The sequence below is a fragment of the Anguilla rostrata genome, chromosome 5, assembly GCF_018555375.3.
Source record: "Anguilla rostrata isolate EN2019 chromosome 5, ASM1855537v3, whole genome shotgun sequence".
Taxonomy (NCBI): Eukaryota; Metazoa; Chordata; class Actinopteri; order Anguilliformes; family Anguillidae; genus Anguilla; species Anguilla rostrata.
Window position 1 is genome coordinate 13,108,282 of NC_057937.1, and position 16,537 is coordinate 13,124,818.

The 16,537-nt window shown below is 40.8% G+C and overlaps 2 protein-coding genes across 6 annotated transcripts in view; both read left to right on the forward strand.

Moving 5' to 3' along the window:
• Positions 1–3,237: 3,237 nt before the first annotated feature.
• Positions 3,238–11,898, forward strand: pank2 (pantothenate kinase 2). Its single transcript, XM_064335205.1, has 7 exons — positions 3,238–3,656; positions 5,063–5,415; positions 5,579–5,832; positions 6,631–6,807; positions 7,024–7,147; positions 8,811–8,936; positions 9,168–11,898. Exons 1-7 carry the CDS (start codon positions 3,428–3,430, stop codon positions 9,216–9,218), a joined length of 1,314 nt encoding a protein of 437 aa, XP_064191275.1. The 5' UTR covers positions 3,238–3,427; the 3' UTR covers positions 9,219–11,898.
• Positions 11,899–12,663: 765 nt separating this feature from the next.
• Positions 12,664–16,537, forward strand: part of loxl3b (lysyl oxidase-like 3b) — a 29,463-nt gene continuing 25,589 nt past the window's right edge. For 2 of the 5 annotated variants that reach the window (XM_064335206.1, XM_064335211.1), the window contains exon 1: positions 12,667–12,946. The gene's annotated coding sequence lies outside the window, so the exon portion shown is untranslated. Of the gene's footprint in view, positions 12,947–16,537 lie in introns of all 5 variants that reach the window. The other 3 variants (XM_064335207.1, XM_064335208.1, XM_064335209.1) reach the window with 3 other exon arrangements.

Consider the following 16,537-nt stretch of genomic DNA (forward strand, 5'->3'; position numbering starts at 1 on the left):
AGTTCTCGTGTGTACATGTGAACCAACACTAAATTCAGCATTTTTAGATTCATGCCAGCTGAACAAATGGTTGATTGTTTGGGTGGGTTTCAACCAAAATGAATGCTGCTTAAAATGCTGTTGGAGCAGAAGTCTGTCTTCTCTGAAACATTAAATTGTCCATTTAAAAATCTGATTAGTTTGAATTGAAAAATGTAATCCAAAAAAGCCTTTGCTGGCCTCTGGAGCATTGTTCACTTGTGGACATCATTCCTTAAGGTGCTTTATCAGCCCTTCTATTTGAAGTTTGAAGCAGTCTGTCCAATCAGAATCACACTTAAAGCAATAGGGAATGTCCTCTTGGGAGGTTGCATTTACACATGGGAATGATCACCTGAAGGTTTAAACCCAAGCCCCACTACAATGAATTGTATGAGATTGTGTAATGACTTTGTGATTTTAGAGCTCGCACTTCTCTAGCGTTCCTTCCATAATGAAAGTAGGAACCTGATGGCACTGAAAACTGACAGTTTTTACTGAGAATTCCATTGTTTACATTTATCAGGTTCGGGAAAACTGGTCTACTTATAGTTTTGTTTCATGCTGGATGATGTCAGTCATTAATTTATAGCAGTTAAAGTTGAAACTGTTCTGACCAATAGCCAGGTCAACATTTTCACTGGAGACAATCTATCCCATCGTAATACTTAAGTCATGGCTTATTGGTTAATGGTTTTAATCGATTATGAAGATTGACATTTCAGGCTCCAATTATTAATGATGACATATGAGACCGTTTAGGTAGAAAATGACAATGTTGAATTGTTCAGACCCAATTTGCATAGCGATTGCTTAGCTAAGTGAAATCAATGAAAATAGAGAAGATATTTAGGAGTGCTCAGAGATGCCACCGCTTTGACCTGCTGTATTTGTTCAACAGAAATATATACATATTCAGAGAGAAACTAAAAGTGACAAGTGTTAATTATGTATCAGGGGCCCTGGCTTGTCTGACAATTGGGAGTGAATATTGTTGGTGTGTGTGATTCGAATGCAATTTCCAGTGGCAACTATCACAGAACAGAGTGTTTATCACAAATCGGGACTAGAAATAAAAGAGAGAAAGGATGTGATATTTGGACAAAGGGTTTTGGGGAGAGAAAAAAAAAAACATTTGATAGTACCTGTAGTTCACTACGTCAAAATGACAAAAAATACTACATCACTACAACCACTACACAATTTGAATGTAGTAGCACTACCAGCGAACTTCTGCCAAATGTACTTGAACAACTAGTTTAACTTTAAAGCAGTTAAAGCCTTCCCTAACACTCCTTACGTTTCATATGGCAGATTTAAGTAATCCATCTAAATTCTGAAGCAGGGCAACATGAACTGTTGACCCACAAAAGTAAATATTCCCATTTGTTTGGTTAGGCCCACTATTTTTTTTCACAATACCATCACAGGCCATGAGAGTTCATCAAAGCAAGCTTCAAGCTCATTTCAAATGCTCTTGTATATATACATATATTTAAAAACTGACTAAATTATCTACAAGGCGGAAAGTAGCTCCCCTGATCCATGGAGTAACGCGTACTACAATTAAGTCTGTATTGTAATTTCCTTTCAAAACGTAAACGTGTACTGGTTCTCGAGTAAAGAACTGTCCATTTAGGACACTGTATATCTAAACAATTAACAAACATATGCACCCTGAAAATCGTCAGGGTGTTAAAAAAAGTAATCACTTCAATATTACATTTGACGGACATGCTATTTTTTATTTTTTTTGTTGAGGGTCCCATTGAGACAGAATCTCTTTTACAAGGAAGACCTGGCCAAGAGGGCAGCTCAGTTAAAAGATATTACAAGGAGAACAGCACATTAAAATAAAATACAATACAGTACAAAGCAGACAACTGTGGGGTCATACAAAGATACATACACAAACAGAATGACAGAGATACATACATATAACCAGGATGCCATGAGAGATTAAGTACTAAAACAAGTGCATTTAACAGTTAAGATTTCTGAGATCTTTTTTGTTTTTAATTGGCAGCCAAGGAAATGAGTGTACCAAGCTTGAGCTTAACCTGCAGCTCATTCCAGGACCAGGGGCCGTGATAAAAAAGACTCCTCTTGCCGGCTTCTGTCCGCACATTAGGTACCTTAAAATGCAGTCCAATATTAGATCTTAAATTATGTGTACTTTGTGTGGGTAAAAACTTTGAACTTATATATATATATAGGTAACTTTCCAAGAATGGGCTTATAGGTGAATATATGCCAGTGTTGCATCCTACATATACCAAGGGATGTCCAATTTACCAAGTTATATAAGGTAAAATGATGTGTCTTAAAGCCTGCATTTGTAATATATCTGAGGGCAGCATGATAAAGAGCAGGGATGGGCAATTCCAGTCCTGGAGGGCCGGTGTGTTTGCAGGTTTTTGTTTCCACCAATTACTCATGATGAGCTAATTGGCTGTACACACCAACACTGGTTCACTCGTAAATTAGATCACAGTAAAACATCTCATATACAGACACAAGAACAGTCTTTGGCTGTCCTTCATGCACTTTTCAAGAAATGCAGGTGAAATGCCAGATGGCGTAAATGTTAGGGGTAATTAAGTAACTAATGCCAGAAGTTGGCATGAAAACCAGAAACAGATACGGCCCTCATTGCCCACCCCTGATAAAGAGGGTCGAGTTTGGACAAAGTTGATGGACAAGCAAAGTGGTAAATGATATCACCGTAATCTAGCTGAGGCAGGAATAAACCTGCAACCAGCCGTTTACGTGAAGACATAGAAAAACATGACTTTAACCTGTATAAAAAGCCCAATGTGAACGTAAGTTTCCTAGCAAGAGTTTCAATGTGCTTTTTAAAGTTAAAGCTTTTGTCCAACCAAGTAGCCTACCAAGATATTTATAAGTATCAACAAACTACACATTCAAGGGTGTTAATAGAGAGAGCTGGAACCTTGACGGTACGAGTCAAATATAATTGCCTTAGTCTTATATGCATTAAAAAGCAGCTTCAGGTCAATAAGGGCATGCTGCATTGAAGCGAATTGCACAATCCACATGCACAGTCAAGATAACAAGGAAGGAATACGCTTGTGAAGACCAGAGTCTCTTCTATGGCGGGTGTCACATTACTCCTCCTCCCTCAGGAAAAGGAGACAGTTGACTGGCTGTTGAAAAGATCAACTGCCTGTAAATCAGGCTACGATTGGCTCAGAGTACCTTCAGTAAAAATGCAATGCGCAAGCTCTCACAAAAGGTTATTCGTCCTGCTGTCGTTGTAAACAAAGAAAAGAACATGTACACACTGAAACCTGACTGGAAATGAAAATCAGTCCTAGCGGTCAGAAACACGTTCAACATCGTTCATGTCAAGGAAGTTGTTTGTTGCATTAACGTTAAATGCTTTCCAATGGAAGTGAACGGTTATCACGACGAGGATGAAACAGTCACTGAGACGGAAGGGGAAGAAACGAGGGCGCTGAAGCAATCGCGGACTACGAGGAAGGAAACAGCAGCCAGTTTCAGATCAGGGGCGGTCATGGAGAATGTGGCAGCCGGAACAAGTGCAGAGAGCGAGCGCCGAGCATCCAACACTATTGCCAGGCAAAGGATTGACTCGCTGAAAAAGAACAGGCCGCGTAGGTTTTCATTTTTGTTTTGTGAACTACCAAACTCGTTAATGATGCATCATGGATAGAGGAAAATATTTTCGATAAGACATTGCTAGCTAGCTATATAGCTAACTATCTTGCGCGCTTTCACTTTCTATGCCACGGTTTGTAAATGCAGCCCACATTTCCAGTCATCTACATAGCTACGTTCGATCTAGCTACGTGCTAGCAGGACTGCGAAAAATCCATAAGAGTATGCCAGGTGACCTGTCACGTAAAATGTACGCTTACTCAATATTGCATTAAAATGACTCGTATGGTGAGCTCGTTACGCTATATGGGACTCATTTGTTATATCCAAGTTATACGCCAGCGTTGCTATAATTTTGTCATGATGTGTGACACTTGGTTAGTTACTAAGTACATCCTATATTTTCGCATTTATTTAAAAGTGCACGCAACATGTGTGGTGATTATTGGTTGTAGTTGTATTTGCACCGGTCTAAAACAAATAACATGAACCAATAATGAATTTGGTTGTGCATTAGCTTATTCAGTAGTTGTGCATTAGCTTATGCAGTAGTATGTAGGCTCTCGGACAAATAACTGTGTGGGCGCAGTTGTTTTTCTACATAACCGACGTTAAATCCCATTCGGTCATTAATTCATTTAAATTGCCTCAGTGTAGCCAATTTTCAATTTATTTGCGGGCATAGATGCAGGATGCATACAGAAAAATGTTAAATGTTAGGTTACAATTCCCTCCAAAAAAAAAAAAAAATCATAAGCATTCATTCTGTATGTCTAAAACGTGTTTTGGAGGTTTATCTGGCGATTTACCGCTTTGAAGAATTGCAAAACGTTACACCGTCATATACTTGCGCAGCAACAATATTCCTGCTTGTTACTGTGCACATTATTTGCTAACCAACTGAAGCTCCCATATTGTACAGTATTGCGTAATCTCGTAGAGACTCCGTTGTATAGGAAGCAGAAGCTCTGATTTGTGTCGCGCGCAACTTGCGTTGTGTCACAGTCTGTGAAAAAAGTGAATTTTGTAACAAGGAAATAACATGGCAAAAATGTTGTGATGGGTTATAGTCGAAGTCCTACATCAGCACACATTTACTGGATGCCGTTACAGACTTGACAAACTAAAAAGCAATGTAGAAGTAATGCGGGCTGAGCCTCTAATCTTTAATTGTAAAGTCAGTGTACTGTTCTTGCTGACGCAAATGCATTGATATACATGGTTGGAAATCCCACTCCTAATGCAATTTGAGCTAGTCAAGAGTTTTGGAGAAGCAGTTAGTGCACTGAGTGGACTAACTCGGTTATGGAAAGACCTTGGGTTGCACAAATTGTTTTTAAGAGTGTTATATCTTGCCCCGGATCTATAGATGTTTTCTTTTGCCACCTTACCCCTTCTGCAGCCTTCCCCTGGTTTGGGATGGACATCGGCGGGACCCTGGTGAAGCTGGTATACTTTGAGCCCAAGGACATCACGGCGGAGGAGGAGCAGGAGGAGGTGGAGAACCTGAAGAGCATCCGTAGGTACCTGACCTCCAACGTGGCTTACGGCTCCACGGGCATCCGGGACGTGCACCTGGAGCTGAAGGACCTGACGCTGTGCGGACGCACCGGCAACCTGCACTTCATCCGCTTCCCCACGCACGACCTGCCCGCCTTTCTGCAGATGGGTCGCAACAAGCACTTCTCCAGCCTGCACACCACTCTCTGCGCCACTGGCGGAGGAGCCTACAAGTTCGAGCCCGACTTCCGTATGGTAGGTTAAATTGAATTGCAGTGCTTAAACGTTACTCGGTGAAATCTCAGCATTGGCCCTGAGGTTGCTTCTATGTTACTGTGATCATCACAGCACCTTGTCGCTCCCAGGGTTTGCATTTTGTGCGCAGTGAAAGTGACCGGGTGTACTTTCCTCTCCCCAGATGGCTGACCTTCAGCTGCTGAAGCTGGACGAGCTGGACTGTCTGATCCGGGGGGTCCTCTACATCGATTCGGTCGTTTCCAGCGGACCCTCCGAGTGCTACTACTTTGAGAACCCGGCAGACCCCGAACGCTGTGTCCAGAGGCCTTACACGCTGGAGAACCCCTACCCTCTCCTGCTGGTCAACATCGGCTCCGGCGTTAGCATCCTGGCTGTTTACTCCAAAGACAACTACAAGCGTGTTACTGGGACCAGGTGAGGTCAGCTGGGGAGGGGGCTTTACTCTCTGGTCTCACCTGTCTGAAAACACACCCATTTAAGGGGGACCTACACTTGGGGGGGGGGGGGGGGTGGAGCTGAACTAAACACAATGGAGCAATGCACCATGGGAATGCTGGCTCTCTGGCTCTCCACTTTTGAGGTGCGATTTTCCATTGGTGTGATTTTAACAATTACTGTGCTGATTTGAAGCCAAGGCATTTGTCTGAATGCAAATCTATTAATGCAAATGAACATTCAGGAAATCACAAAGGATCAGCCAAAAAATAGATAATTTAAGGAGCTAGATATTTTATTTTGGTTTATTTCCGAGAGTGAATTGTTACAAATAAAAAAAAAAATGCAATGGAATTGATTTGCCTCCATTTTGACTTTGGAAAAGGAAAACAAGACAGAAAAAATTATCAGTACAGAATACAGATAGAAAATGCCATTTTGAGATTTAGATTAGCTACAGACCTCAGTCTTTTTTTCCCCTGCCCTTACCAGTCAGGATGATTCTTTTGACCCTTCTCTTTGTAGAAAGTTGGGAACCACCCACAGGTGCACACAAGGGGGTAGTGTTTAGCACCATCTCTCTTTCAGTTTGGGCCTGAGGTTTGTGTCTGCTCATCCTAGGAGGAGACCAGTATCTAAAAGGAGGGGTTGTATGGGGCATTGAACCCTGTCCATTGTCCTTGGACAAGGAGGAGTGCTGCTTAGGGGAGGAGGAGGATTAGCTTCAGCTCCACCTGGTGGATGGAGTTTAACGGCACATTATTATTATTTTTTTAGCCTTGGAGGCGGGACTTTCCTGGGCCTGTGCTGCCTGCTTACCGGCTGCTCCACTTTTGAGGAGGCGTTGGAGATGGCGTCCAAGGGCGAGAGCACCCGAGTGGACAAGCTGGTGCGGGACATCTATGGTGGCGACTATGAAAGGTTCGGCCTTCCAGGCTGGGCTGTAGCCTCAAGGTACAGCAGTGGGTTTGCTGAGGGTCGTTGGAAGGCCATACAGTAGAGTGTAACTAACTGCTCAAAATTGTTTGGAGAAAACAATTTTGGTGTCAGGGAGTGAGAATAGTAATCAATGGTAGAGAAAGAAAGCGGGTGCTATGTGCCAGATGTCTTATTCAGACTTTAATTTGCATGCTACAACATGTCAATGGTCTTTGTTTTGCCTTGTCATAGTTTTGGGAACATGATGTGCAAGGAGAAACGGGAGTCCATTTCTAAAGAGGACCTGGCCAGGGCGACGCTGGTCACCATCACCAATAACATTGGCTCAATCACCAGGATGTGTGCACTGAACGAGGTCAGCGTCCGTCTTGCCGTGCTGTTTTACGCGTTGCGGACTAACGTGACGAGAACCGGCAGGTTTGTCCCTGTAAGCAAATCCAGCCCCGTGTTGAGGAGTTGTGCTTCTCTGTGCTTTTAGCCTCTTTACGGTGCTGCCTTGTTGACTTCGTATCAAGCAGCATTGTACAGGGCTATGACAGCACAGAGATCTGTGCCAGCTGTCCTTGGTTATGAAGCTACTGGTCCCACGTAGGACAGTGACCTCGCCCGAATGACTGTGGAGCAAGCTTACCTGGAATTTCTTGAAAAAGTGAAATGTATGTTCCAAAATGTACATCTCTTGCAGGGCTGCGGTCAATTCTGAATTTAATTGAGAAGCCGTCCGCAATAATAATTATATTGTGTGAGACAGATGCTCAGAAACTTACTTCAAAATAGTTTGTCAACATTGGCTTGGTTTATGAGTAACTGACTATAGCCAGCTGGCTAGAAAACGAATAATCGCAAAATAATCTTTGTTATGGATGTATGGTGGATCATACTGTAGGTAGTAAAATTATATTTTGTGATTACAATTGAATTATTTCAGGATACGGGTATATTTCAGTTTATATAGATAAGGAGATGTATAAGTCAGGATTTAGACATAATCAAAATGGTTACCTTCTGATTACAAATGAATTATAAACCTTTCAGATAAACCATGTCTGGTTAACACATCCTGGTGTTAGACATTGATTTTATTGAAGTGGGGGTTCTCAGTCACACTGTGGTCATTTTTAGGGGTCCCTGAAACTAAAAGGTTCGGGAACCTCTTGCTTCATCACAACAGTGAATTTCTGCAATTTATGGAACACTTCATAAAAATACACCACTGAAATTGCATTGTAAAAATAAAAAAAACGGGGCCAGCACTCCCAAATGCTATAATTAATTTAAATTATGCTGCAGTATTCTACAGACGTGTGCCGCCTTCAGTGTATAACAAATAATTCATACTGCCAGTGAGTATGACACTTTGTCTGTCAAAAGGAAATGAGCTAATTGTCCACAGTTTCAGGCTCTCTTAAATCGGATTGACCATAACTTACAGTAACTTGCAGTAACTTACTTTAAAAAAAAAAAAAAAAAAAAAAGAATATTTAAAGAAAGATATCGGGGAATGGTCAGGCTTAATTATGTAAGAGAAATCCAACTCCATACACTGTATTTATGACCTCAAATTCTGCATTTTAAAATCAGGGATTTGGCCTGAGTTCTTGTTCTTGTCAAAACAAAGTGCTTCAAAACGTGAATCGATCAAAGATGTTGGCCGGTTCACATTCAGTGTGAACCAGTCAAACAGTGGGATTGAACTTGCACATTCACATATTTGTACACATAGCTAGATCTAACCGTTCAGAGAGTTTTATCAATGGCAAACCTGGCAGTACCTTTAAAGCTGTCCCATAAAAGTGATTTTGAGCAAAAATGTTTTTTAGAACTGTAAAAACTGTACAAAACTGCAATCGCCAACAAACTCCCATTTGACACTGGTGAAATTGTATCAGTGAAGGCAGTTAACATTTGAATCAGGCAGTTACTTTGAGGAAACCCCTTTATTATGGTAAGGCATTGAGCAGAAAGTAGAATTGCTTGTTTTTACCCATAAAAGTTACAGTTTTTTCTTTCCTTTGAAGAATATAGACCGGGTGGTGTTCGTGGGTAACTTCTTAAGGGTCAATACCCTTTCAATGAAACTTCTGGCCTACGCTATGGACTACTGGTCAAAAGGTCAACTGAAGGCACTTTTCCTGCAGCATGAGGTAAGATGTTTAAGCTTAACTTGGAGGCTGCAAAACTATTGATGTTTGTACAGCTCATCTCCTGCCTGGGTTCATGGGTTCAGCTGGGCATCACTTTTCCTGATTTTGAACTTTCAGGTCTAAATGTTAACAGAGAAATAAAAAAACCCTACCTTTTTTTTTTTTTTTAAACCTTGTGCGAGTACTTTTTCTTCTCCAATTGATAGAGTGAATTCCTTGCTGTTTTGACAGGGCTATTTTGGAGCCGTGGGGGCGTTGCTGGAGTTGTTGCACCCGTCCTAATCATTGGCCAACAGACATGCCAGTCGTGGCCTCTGGAGGTGATGTCACGTCTGTACACTGGTGAATGTGATGCGGCACTAAGAATTCTCAGCCTCTCTTCTCCTGCCTATTCGCTTTGTTAAACTTGCTTTACCTTGCGCTGTGGCATCCTACGCACTGTAAATGTGGCAAATTCCCAGGCAGTCTTTTCCAGCGATGCATACCAGCATACTGCTATGTGAAATATTCTAGGGAATGGCACAGGAATTGTAACTTTTGTGATTTTGTTTTCTATAATAGGAGCTGTGTGACTGACTCCTGACTATGTCTCCTCAGCCCTACTACCTGCAGAGACAGCCAGTGGAAAGCATAACAGTCTGTAGCTTAGCACTCCATTTCTAGAGCAGTTGTCACCGTACTGTAGGTATCCCCGTCTGTTGCCTTCTAGCGTTACATTAGCTTCTGCCCCGTGAACCTGCCTCTGTTGCCACGATCTGTCTATTTGACCGCATGATGCAGAATGTATAACGTGCACTGCGTAATCCTGCCCTGCAATGTATTGCGCCATTTTACATTTAGTACAATGTCAGACATACTACATTTAGTATATAATAGGTTTATCCGTTCTGCAAACAACTATCACTTATCTAAGTGGCTACCCTTGGTACCAGTTAGAAATTAGAATATAGGTCACGTGACTTCCGTGCCAGTACAACAGCTGATGAGCCCCAGCATTCACATGAGTTCTGTGTCAGGGCAGTCCTGTCTTTACCATTGGCTAGGCAGTAGCTGCAAAATGCAAGAACAGTGCTAATATACACTGGACTAGTATAATGTGAGACTTGGCCTCTGAACTCAGTAGACACCTGGCTGACTAAGTTCTGTTAGCTGCCTGCTTTGTTTGAGAGGATGCAAGGCACGTGGATGGATGTTCTTGTAATGAATGTGGGGTTTGGAGCCCGAGGTTGTTCTTTTATTTATTATCTGACCATTGACTTTGATATTGGGTAATGTTTTGCTCATGTTACAATTTAACTTACTGTAACACTACACAGCTTTTATTTTATTTGTAAACATTTTTACCGCAAGCACCCGACCCGCCATATTGCCACATTCATCGCGCTATTTTTAAGTACATCAGCATCTTTCCTTATTTTCTGTTCGTATGTCAGTTTTACCAGCCATGGAGTTAATCTGGAAATGGTTAATAATTTGGAGGGCAATTGTTGGTTATTATCATTTGCGATTTATTTTGTATTAATTTCTTCATTTATTTTCATTTGGCTGAAATCAGAGTAAAATAGTCATTTTGAGATTGATGTTGATTCCATTCTTGTTTGCTTGCACCTGTTTGCTTGTTTGAAACCGAAAGAATCAGGATTCGTTTTCTCTTTCCACTGAAGTAGCTGCATTAAAGGGACCATAAAGAAATGCTCACATTACAAATGGTGTGTCCATGTGTGGCCTTTATGGGAAAGCAGTATAATTGAATTTTCTGTTTTAAACATTGTGTCACGATGGTAGTTTTCATGTTTTAAATTACAAGTAAAAGCACATTTTAATTTCTTTATCTAAAATGATTAGGCACGATGTGAGACTGGTAAATGTGTCTATACACAATCTACCCCTGTTAAGTTTTTAATTACATGTTGTAGACATTTCAACCTTGAGTGGAATTATTCAAAGAGTGCCAGGGATTTAGATTGAGAGAGACTGGCCTTCAATCTAGATCAGCACTCTTCTGTTCTAAACAAACCTGGTCTGCGTTTCAGTACTGCTTGCCTCTGAATGGGCAGTGCATTTCAGCTGTGTTAGTATAATAGTGTGTTATTGTGTCTGTGTAATAGCCCCGAGGATGTGCCAAAATGCAGCTGGTGCTTCTCGGCTGTCCATTCCGGGATGTCGGAGAACCCGAACACAGCCCACAGTAAAAAGTCTCCATAACAGTTCCAAAATATTTCTGTATTAATATGTCTGTATTTCTGAAAAATGCATGTCACAGTGATCAGATATGAGGATATTTGCTGGTGATATATGCATTGTCAGAGCGCAACTATTTTTCATCTTTGGACAGTTGTATGTTTTTTTTTTTTTGTTTGTTTTTTTTTTTGAACATCCCTCCCAGAGCCCTCCCCTCCCTCCTCCCCTTTCTTCTCGATTAACATTTTGTTCAATTCTACCATTTCCTGCTTTTTGAGATTTGAAAGATTATTTCATGGAAAAAAATCTCAGTCAAACTGTTGGAAGGTGAAAATTGTTTGCTGTGGTTTCCCTGTAACACAAGAGCAATGCAAGCCAAAGAAACGTTACTGATTGAATTTCAGTGTTTATCATGGATGATCAAAGTAAGTTTCTGTTTCTCTTGTGAAAAGCAGCAAATTGCAAATTTGTTGTATTCATTTGATTCAATAGTTTATAACTGTTTCCAGGCTAAGTTTATCTTATATGTAATTTGCAGTTTAAATGTTTGGTTGACGTTGACAGGGGAAAAAGTTTGTCCTGTAATGTGATTGTTAAATGTCCCTCTGATAGAGTACTGTATTATTGGAAAAAGTAAGTGCCTAAAAAGAAGACAATCTTACATGTAAAATTGTGTTTTAGACCAATCAACCCCCTTTTAGTCTTAGGCCATCTTTCTGTGTGTATTTATTTCCAACTGTTACCGTCTCCTTTACTTTTTGAAATAAATTATTTGAATCCATATTGATGTTGCTTCTTTTTTTGTGCGACACACTATACTACTGCAGTACGTAAAAAGTAACCAGCCAAACGTAATGAGAGTTTAATGCAGCAGCAACCCAGCCCTGCCTCCAGCGTGCCCAGTATCAAGCCTCCAGGGGGAGACTATGTGCAATGCTCTAGCGGGTCTTGTCGTTGTCCATCACAGAAAGCAGTAAATTAAGTAAAATGCACGTTAGTAACTCCAAATGAACACGTGCAGTGTATGAACACACGATTACAGGATTTAAATTCTATCCACTTGAAGAAACGAGATTGGTTAAAACATTGCAAACTGGTAATGTCACTTTTGTGGAGCAAGTTTGTGATCTCAGAAACAGTTTTAATATTCTTGGTTCTACTATACTACTATTCAGCTTCTACTATAAATTGATTACATTATTATTCTTTACTATAATAAATGGGAATACTCTATACACTGTTTACGTTGTTGTAATCTCGGTAATGAATGAGGCTGCCCAATTACCTCCGATTTAATAAAGGTTCTGACTGACGTCGCTCTGGATAAGAGCGTCTGCCAAATGCCTGTAATGTAATGTAATGTAATATGCATGGTGTGTGTATTAGCGGATCTCTGGTTTGTAGAATTAAAAATTAAAATCTCTTTTGAATACCTGAGCGAGAATTTCTCTTACGCAAGTGGAATTATTGGCTATGAAAGAGGTAGTGTTTCTCTGCAAAGCCTGCCCCTTATAAGCAATTCGGAAGCCCCTGGAGTCAACCCACAGGAGACACCAAAAATCGCAAAACCAGCTCCCTCCTCTTAGGCAGGGCTGTAGCCTACAGCTGGCAATCGACAAGACAAAAGAGAGAGTCAGTATTGGCCATCGGACGCCCGTCTCCACTCTATCAAGTGGAGAAATTCACTCTGGCGATGCGGAGTTATTTTAATTACTCTGTTTTCACTTTTAAATGACTGCGACTGGACATATGTCTGTAGATAACAACACAAGAAAGATATAGTTCCAAAACATTAAGGGAAAAAGACTAACTGGAGACAAAAAAATCTGGTAAGTGGGAAACATTTAATTGTTTTTATATCTGTTGGGAAAGTAACGTTACATCAATCCTCCAATAATCGAATAATTATGACCGAATTTCCAATAAAAATAAGTTTTGGCACATTGTTTAGTTATAAGGAGCTAATGAAATAGGCTACCGGACAAACAAAAGTAACGGTTCAGTAGTCGCCCTACTGCAGTTCTGTCGTTCTCCATCATTTGGTTTCGATTTTAATATGTCATTTAAACCTCATTGGATTAATATATTGTTTGATGCAAATTATTTATCTTGGGGAACAGCGGATTTCAGTCCGCATCTTCACAATATATCTGTCATTCACAAGTCGCGTCCACATTGTGGTTTCTCATCATGTTAATCGCGCTTGCTTAATTTGTTTTTCATATTAACTCTAAAAGGCAGTTTGGATGAATCATAGTAAACACGGCCAGTACATCCTGGGTTTTCATGCAATTTTCACTAAAGTGCCCTGCAGTGTCGCATGCTTTATTTGCAGAAAAAAATCATCTGTTTTATTCCACCAGGACGCGATTATATGCCTACATTTGCTACACTGAAGGCTATTCAGAGTTCGATGAATGGCTTAAGCTACACAGTCGTCGTTTAATGCAACAGACATAAATTGAGCACATTGCCATGCCTGGTCTTTAATGAGGAACTACTGAAATTGGGATTCATTGAAAACAGTTGACATCATGCTAAGGACAATTTTCCATTTCACTTTAAATAGCCTTCAGGGCATGTATAAGGTAATGATGATGGAGAAAAACGTCCAGTCTGTCTCAGGCATCATACTTTGTTTTGAAAATATAATCTATATTAAAAAATCTGTGTACTTTCCACAAGAAGATGAATGTGAGTGTTGGGCAACCAGAACCATCCTCCCTGCCCCCACTGACCGAAGGAATGTTTCTCTTAGCAAACTGTACATTCCAGCATCGATTCTAGATGTCTGCTTGCCTTTCCAACTGGTGCTTAGCTTTCTTGATTATCTCTTGAACTGGGCCAAAGACACCACATCAGTCCGTTTAGCCTTCTTATGAAAGCTCTTTCAGCGATTATTTTTGTTAATTTTCTACAGAGAAACATTTTCAGTGGTTGACACCCCTTGTGTTTTGAATTGCTTTTACATGATTTTAGTCCACCACTGCTTTTTTCATATAATGTCCAGAACATAAGCCCATTTGTTTTTAGGAGGTCTGAAGCTAATTTGACTAGCAGTGTAAGTGATAGGCTACCTTTAGTTTGGATTGAAGAGGGGAATACCATCGCATGTATAGCTCAGATAGTACCGAGAAGCAAACATACTGTTCTTAAGTTCAACTCAAAAGTCTTCATAACGTATATTAGTTATTCTTAGAGTACATTTTAGTGTCTACATTTTTTGTGCCCCCAACAGCAGAGTTCTGCAACCCTGGTCCTGGAGAGCTGCTGGTTTTTGTTTTTACTCAGCATGTAATTGACCAATAAAAGCAGTTTATCACACTGTTAACACATCTCACCTAGTGTCTTGGGTTGCAAACTACTGGCTACTGCGTCTTCTCCAGAAAACCTATGGTCGTTCCATATTCATTTGAAACCACTGGTTAATGCCATAAGATATAATTTAATCATATGAATGTAGGCAATGATATCTTTTGATCTGTTTGTAGACTTGGGATTAAAGGGGTGGAGAGCCCGATAATTTGTCATAAACATTTATGATAAGCACAGACAAGCACAGGTTCAAAGGTAAACCAGACTTGGTTCATACCCATGGAATGCTACTGAAAACTGTTTGGCATTCTAGAAAACCTTAGTAGTTTTGGAGAGAGTTTGATTGTTTATACCAAGATGCATCCGTAGCATGTCATGCTACCTCACTCTGGAATGTTTTCACATCAAACAGTCTCTGGATCCAGACAAACAAAACATCAGCTCAGTTGCTTCCTCCTATTAGTGACCTCTCTGTCCCTCCCCGCTAGTTTCCCAAACCGAAACACAAGCTCCTGCCAGTGCCTCTCTGGTATAGGCATATCATGGTAATGCTGCAGAGATGAGGCAAACATGCCATGTGTCGTCTGGATTAGTTTTTGATGGGAAAGCCAGTCTCTGACCGAGGGCTACATCCATGCCGGCCCTGGGTGCTGTAAGAGCACCATCACTGAATCCCTGCTGATAAAGCACATTGTTCATTGGTTGATTTCATCTTTTGATACATCCTGAGTGCATTAATATAGAGGCTTATACCAAGATGGTACAATGACGTGAGTACTTTGGGCAGAACTGTAGGCTGATTGAAGTCCTTTTGTTATGCAGTATATGGTTAAATTTTTTAAATCATTTCAATGGCTCTCGCTGTTATGTATTCTTACCTCCCTGAGATGACTGCCAGGACACATCCAGCCAGATGTGTTTTATTCAGCTGTATTGTGAGATTTCATTTCCTGCGTTTATCATATCCTCTGGCTGGGAGACGATGTACTGAGATTGTATTTTATATGTAGCCTGGAACATTGACTGTGTATCATTCTTGTCAGTGAAGGCGCATTTCATTCCTGCTCCTCCGAGGCGTTGTTCTTTCCCATCTTGCTCGCCCACTAACGTTCCCTCGGCAAGCTGATGTTCCCTTGAGTGTGTCTGAGATTTTGGCAATCTGAGACAGGATGGAAATGAAACCTGAATTCTGGCAGAGACCCCCCCCCCCATTACCCTGAGGTGAATGGGCTCTTTGCAAATACTTTTCCACTCACCAACAAAGTTCAGTGTTCGCTATTTATAAAGGCGGAGGTCACATATTCAGTCCAGGAATATTGCTTTATTTTAACCTTGGAAAAGGCAGTTGACCAGACGATTGACCATTTGACAGAACAGAGTTTTTTTAAGTATTGCCTTAGGTTCCGGTTGGAATCAGTTCCAGAATTCCTGTGGCCCCTGGAACCTCTGGTTTTTTGTGCATGGTTGATGGTTTGGGTTAGGCATACATTCAGACTGCAGTGTAGATATTTGCAGTGACACAGACAAAATGCATTTAGTTTAAATGCATGGATGTAGCCATTACTGGATATTACCACTGTTTAAGGACAGGCCCATGGATCTTAACCAAATCATAACCAATTAACAGCTAAGTATAATTTATGTCTTTAGCCAGTCTGGATGGTACAGTAGTTATGTGCTGGGTTGCTATCAAGGCTTCACATCAGTGTGAACATGTTTGTGTAGTTAGCCTTTGTAGCTATTCCTGGAATGTTTGCACAGTAGCCCCCGACTAAGATTCTGACTTTCATCACTATAGACATGTGGCGGGCAGAAGCCCCAAATCTCAGAAATGCAGACAGAGATGATATCACAAATATGCTTTGAGTGCATGCTGTGATAGGTCTTCTGCCAGGGGAGGCTTCACCTAAATGTGCAAGCAGTGCTGACCATATCTAAATCTAAAAATGATGTTTGGATTCCATCACAGTAGTAAATCGGTGTTCAGTGAAAAAACACGCACAGTACAACAATAACATTCAATTAGACAGATGCCTTAACACAACAATGGTTGTACTCATTTTGTACACTGAGTATGTTCTGTTGTGTTTTTGTAAACACTGCCA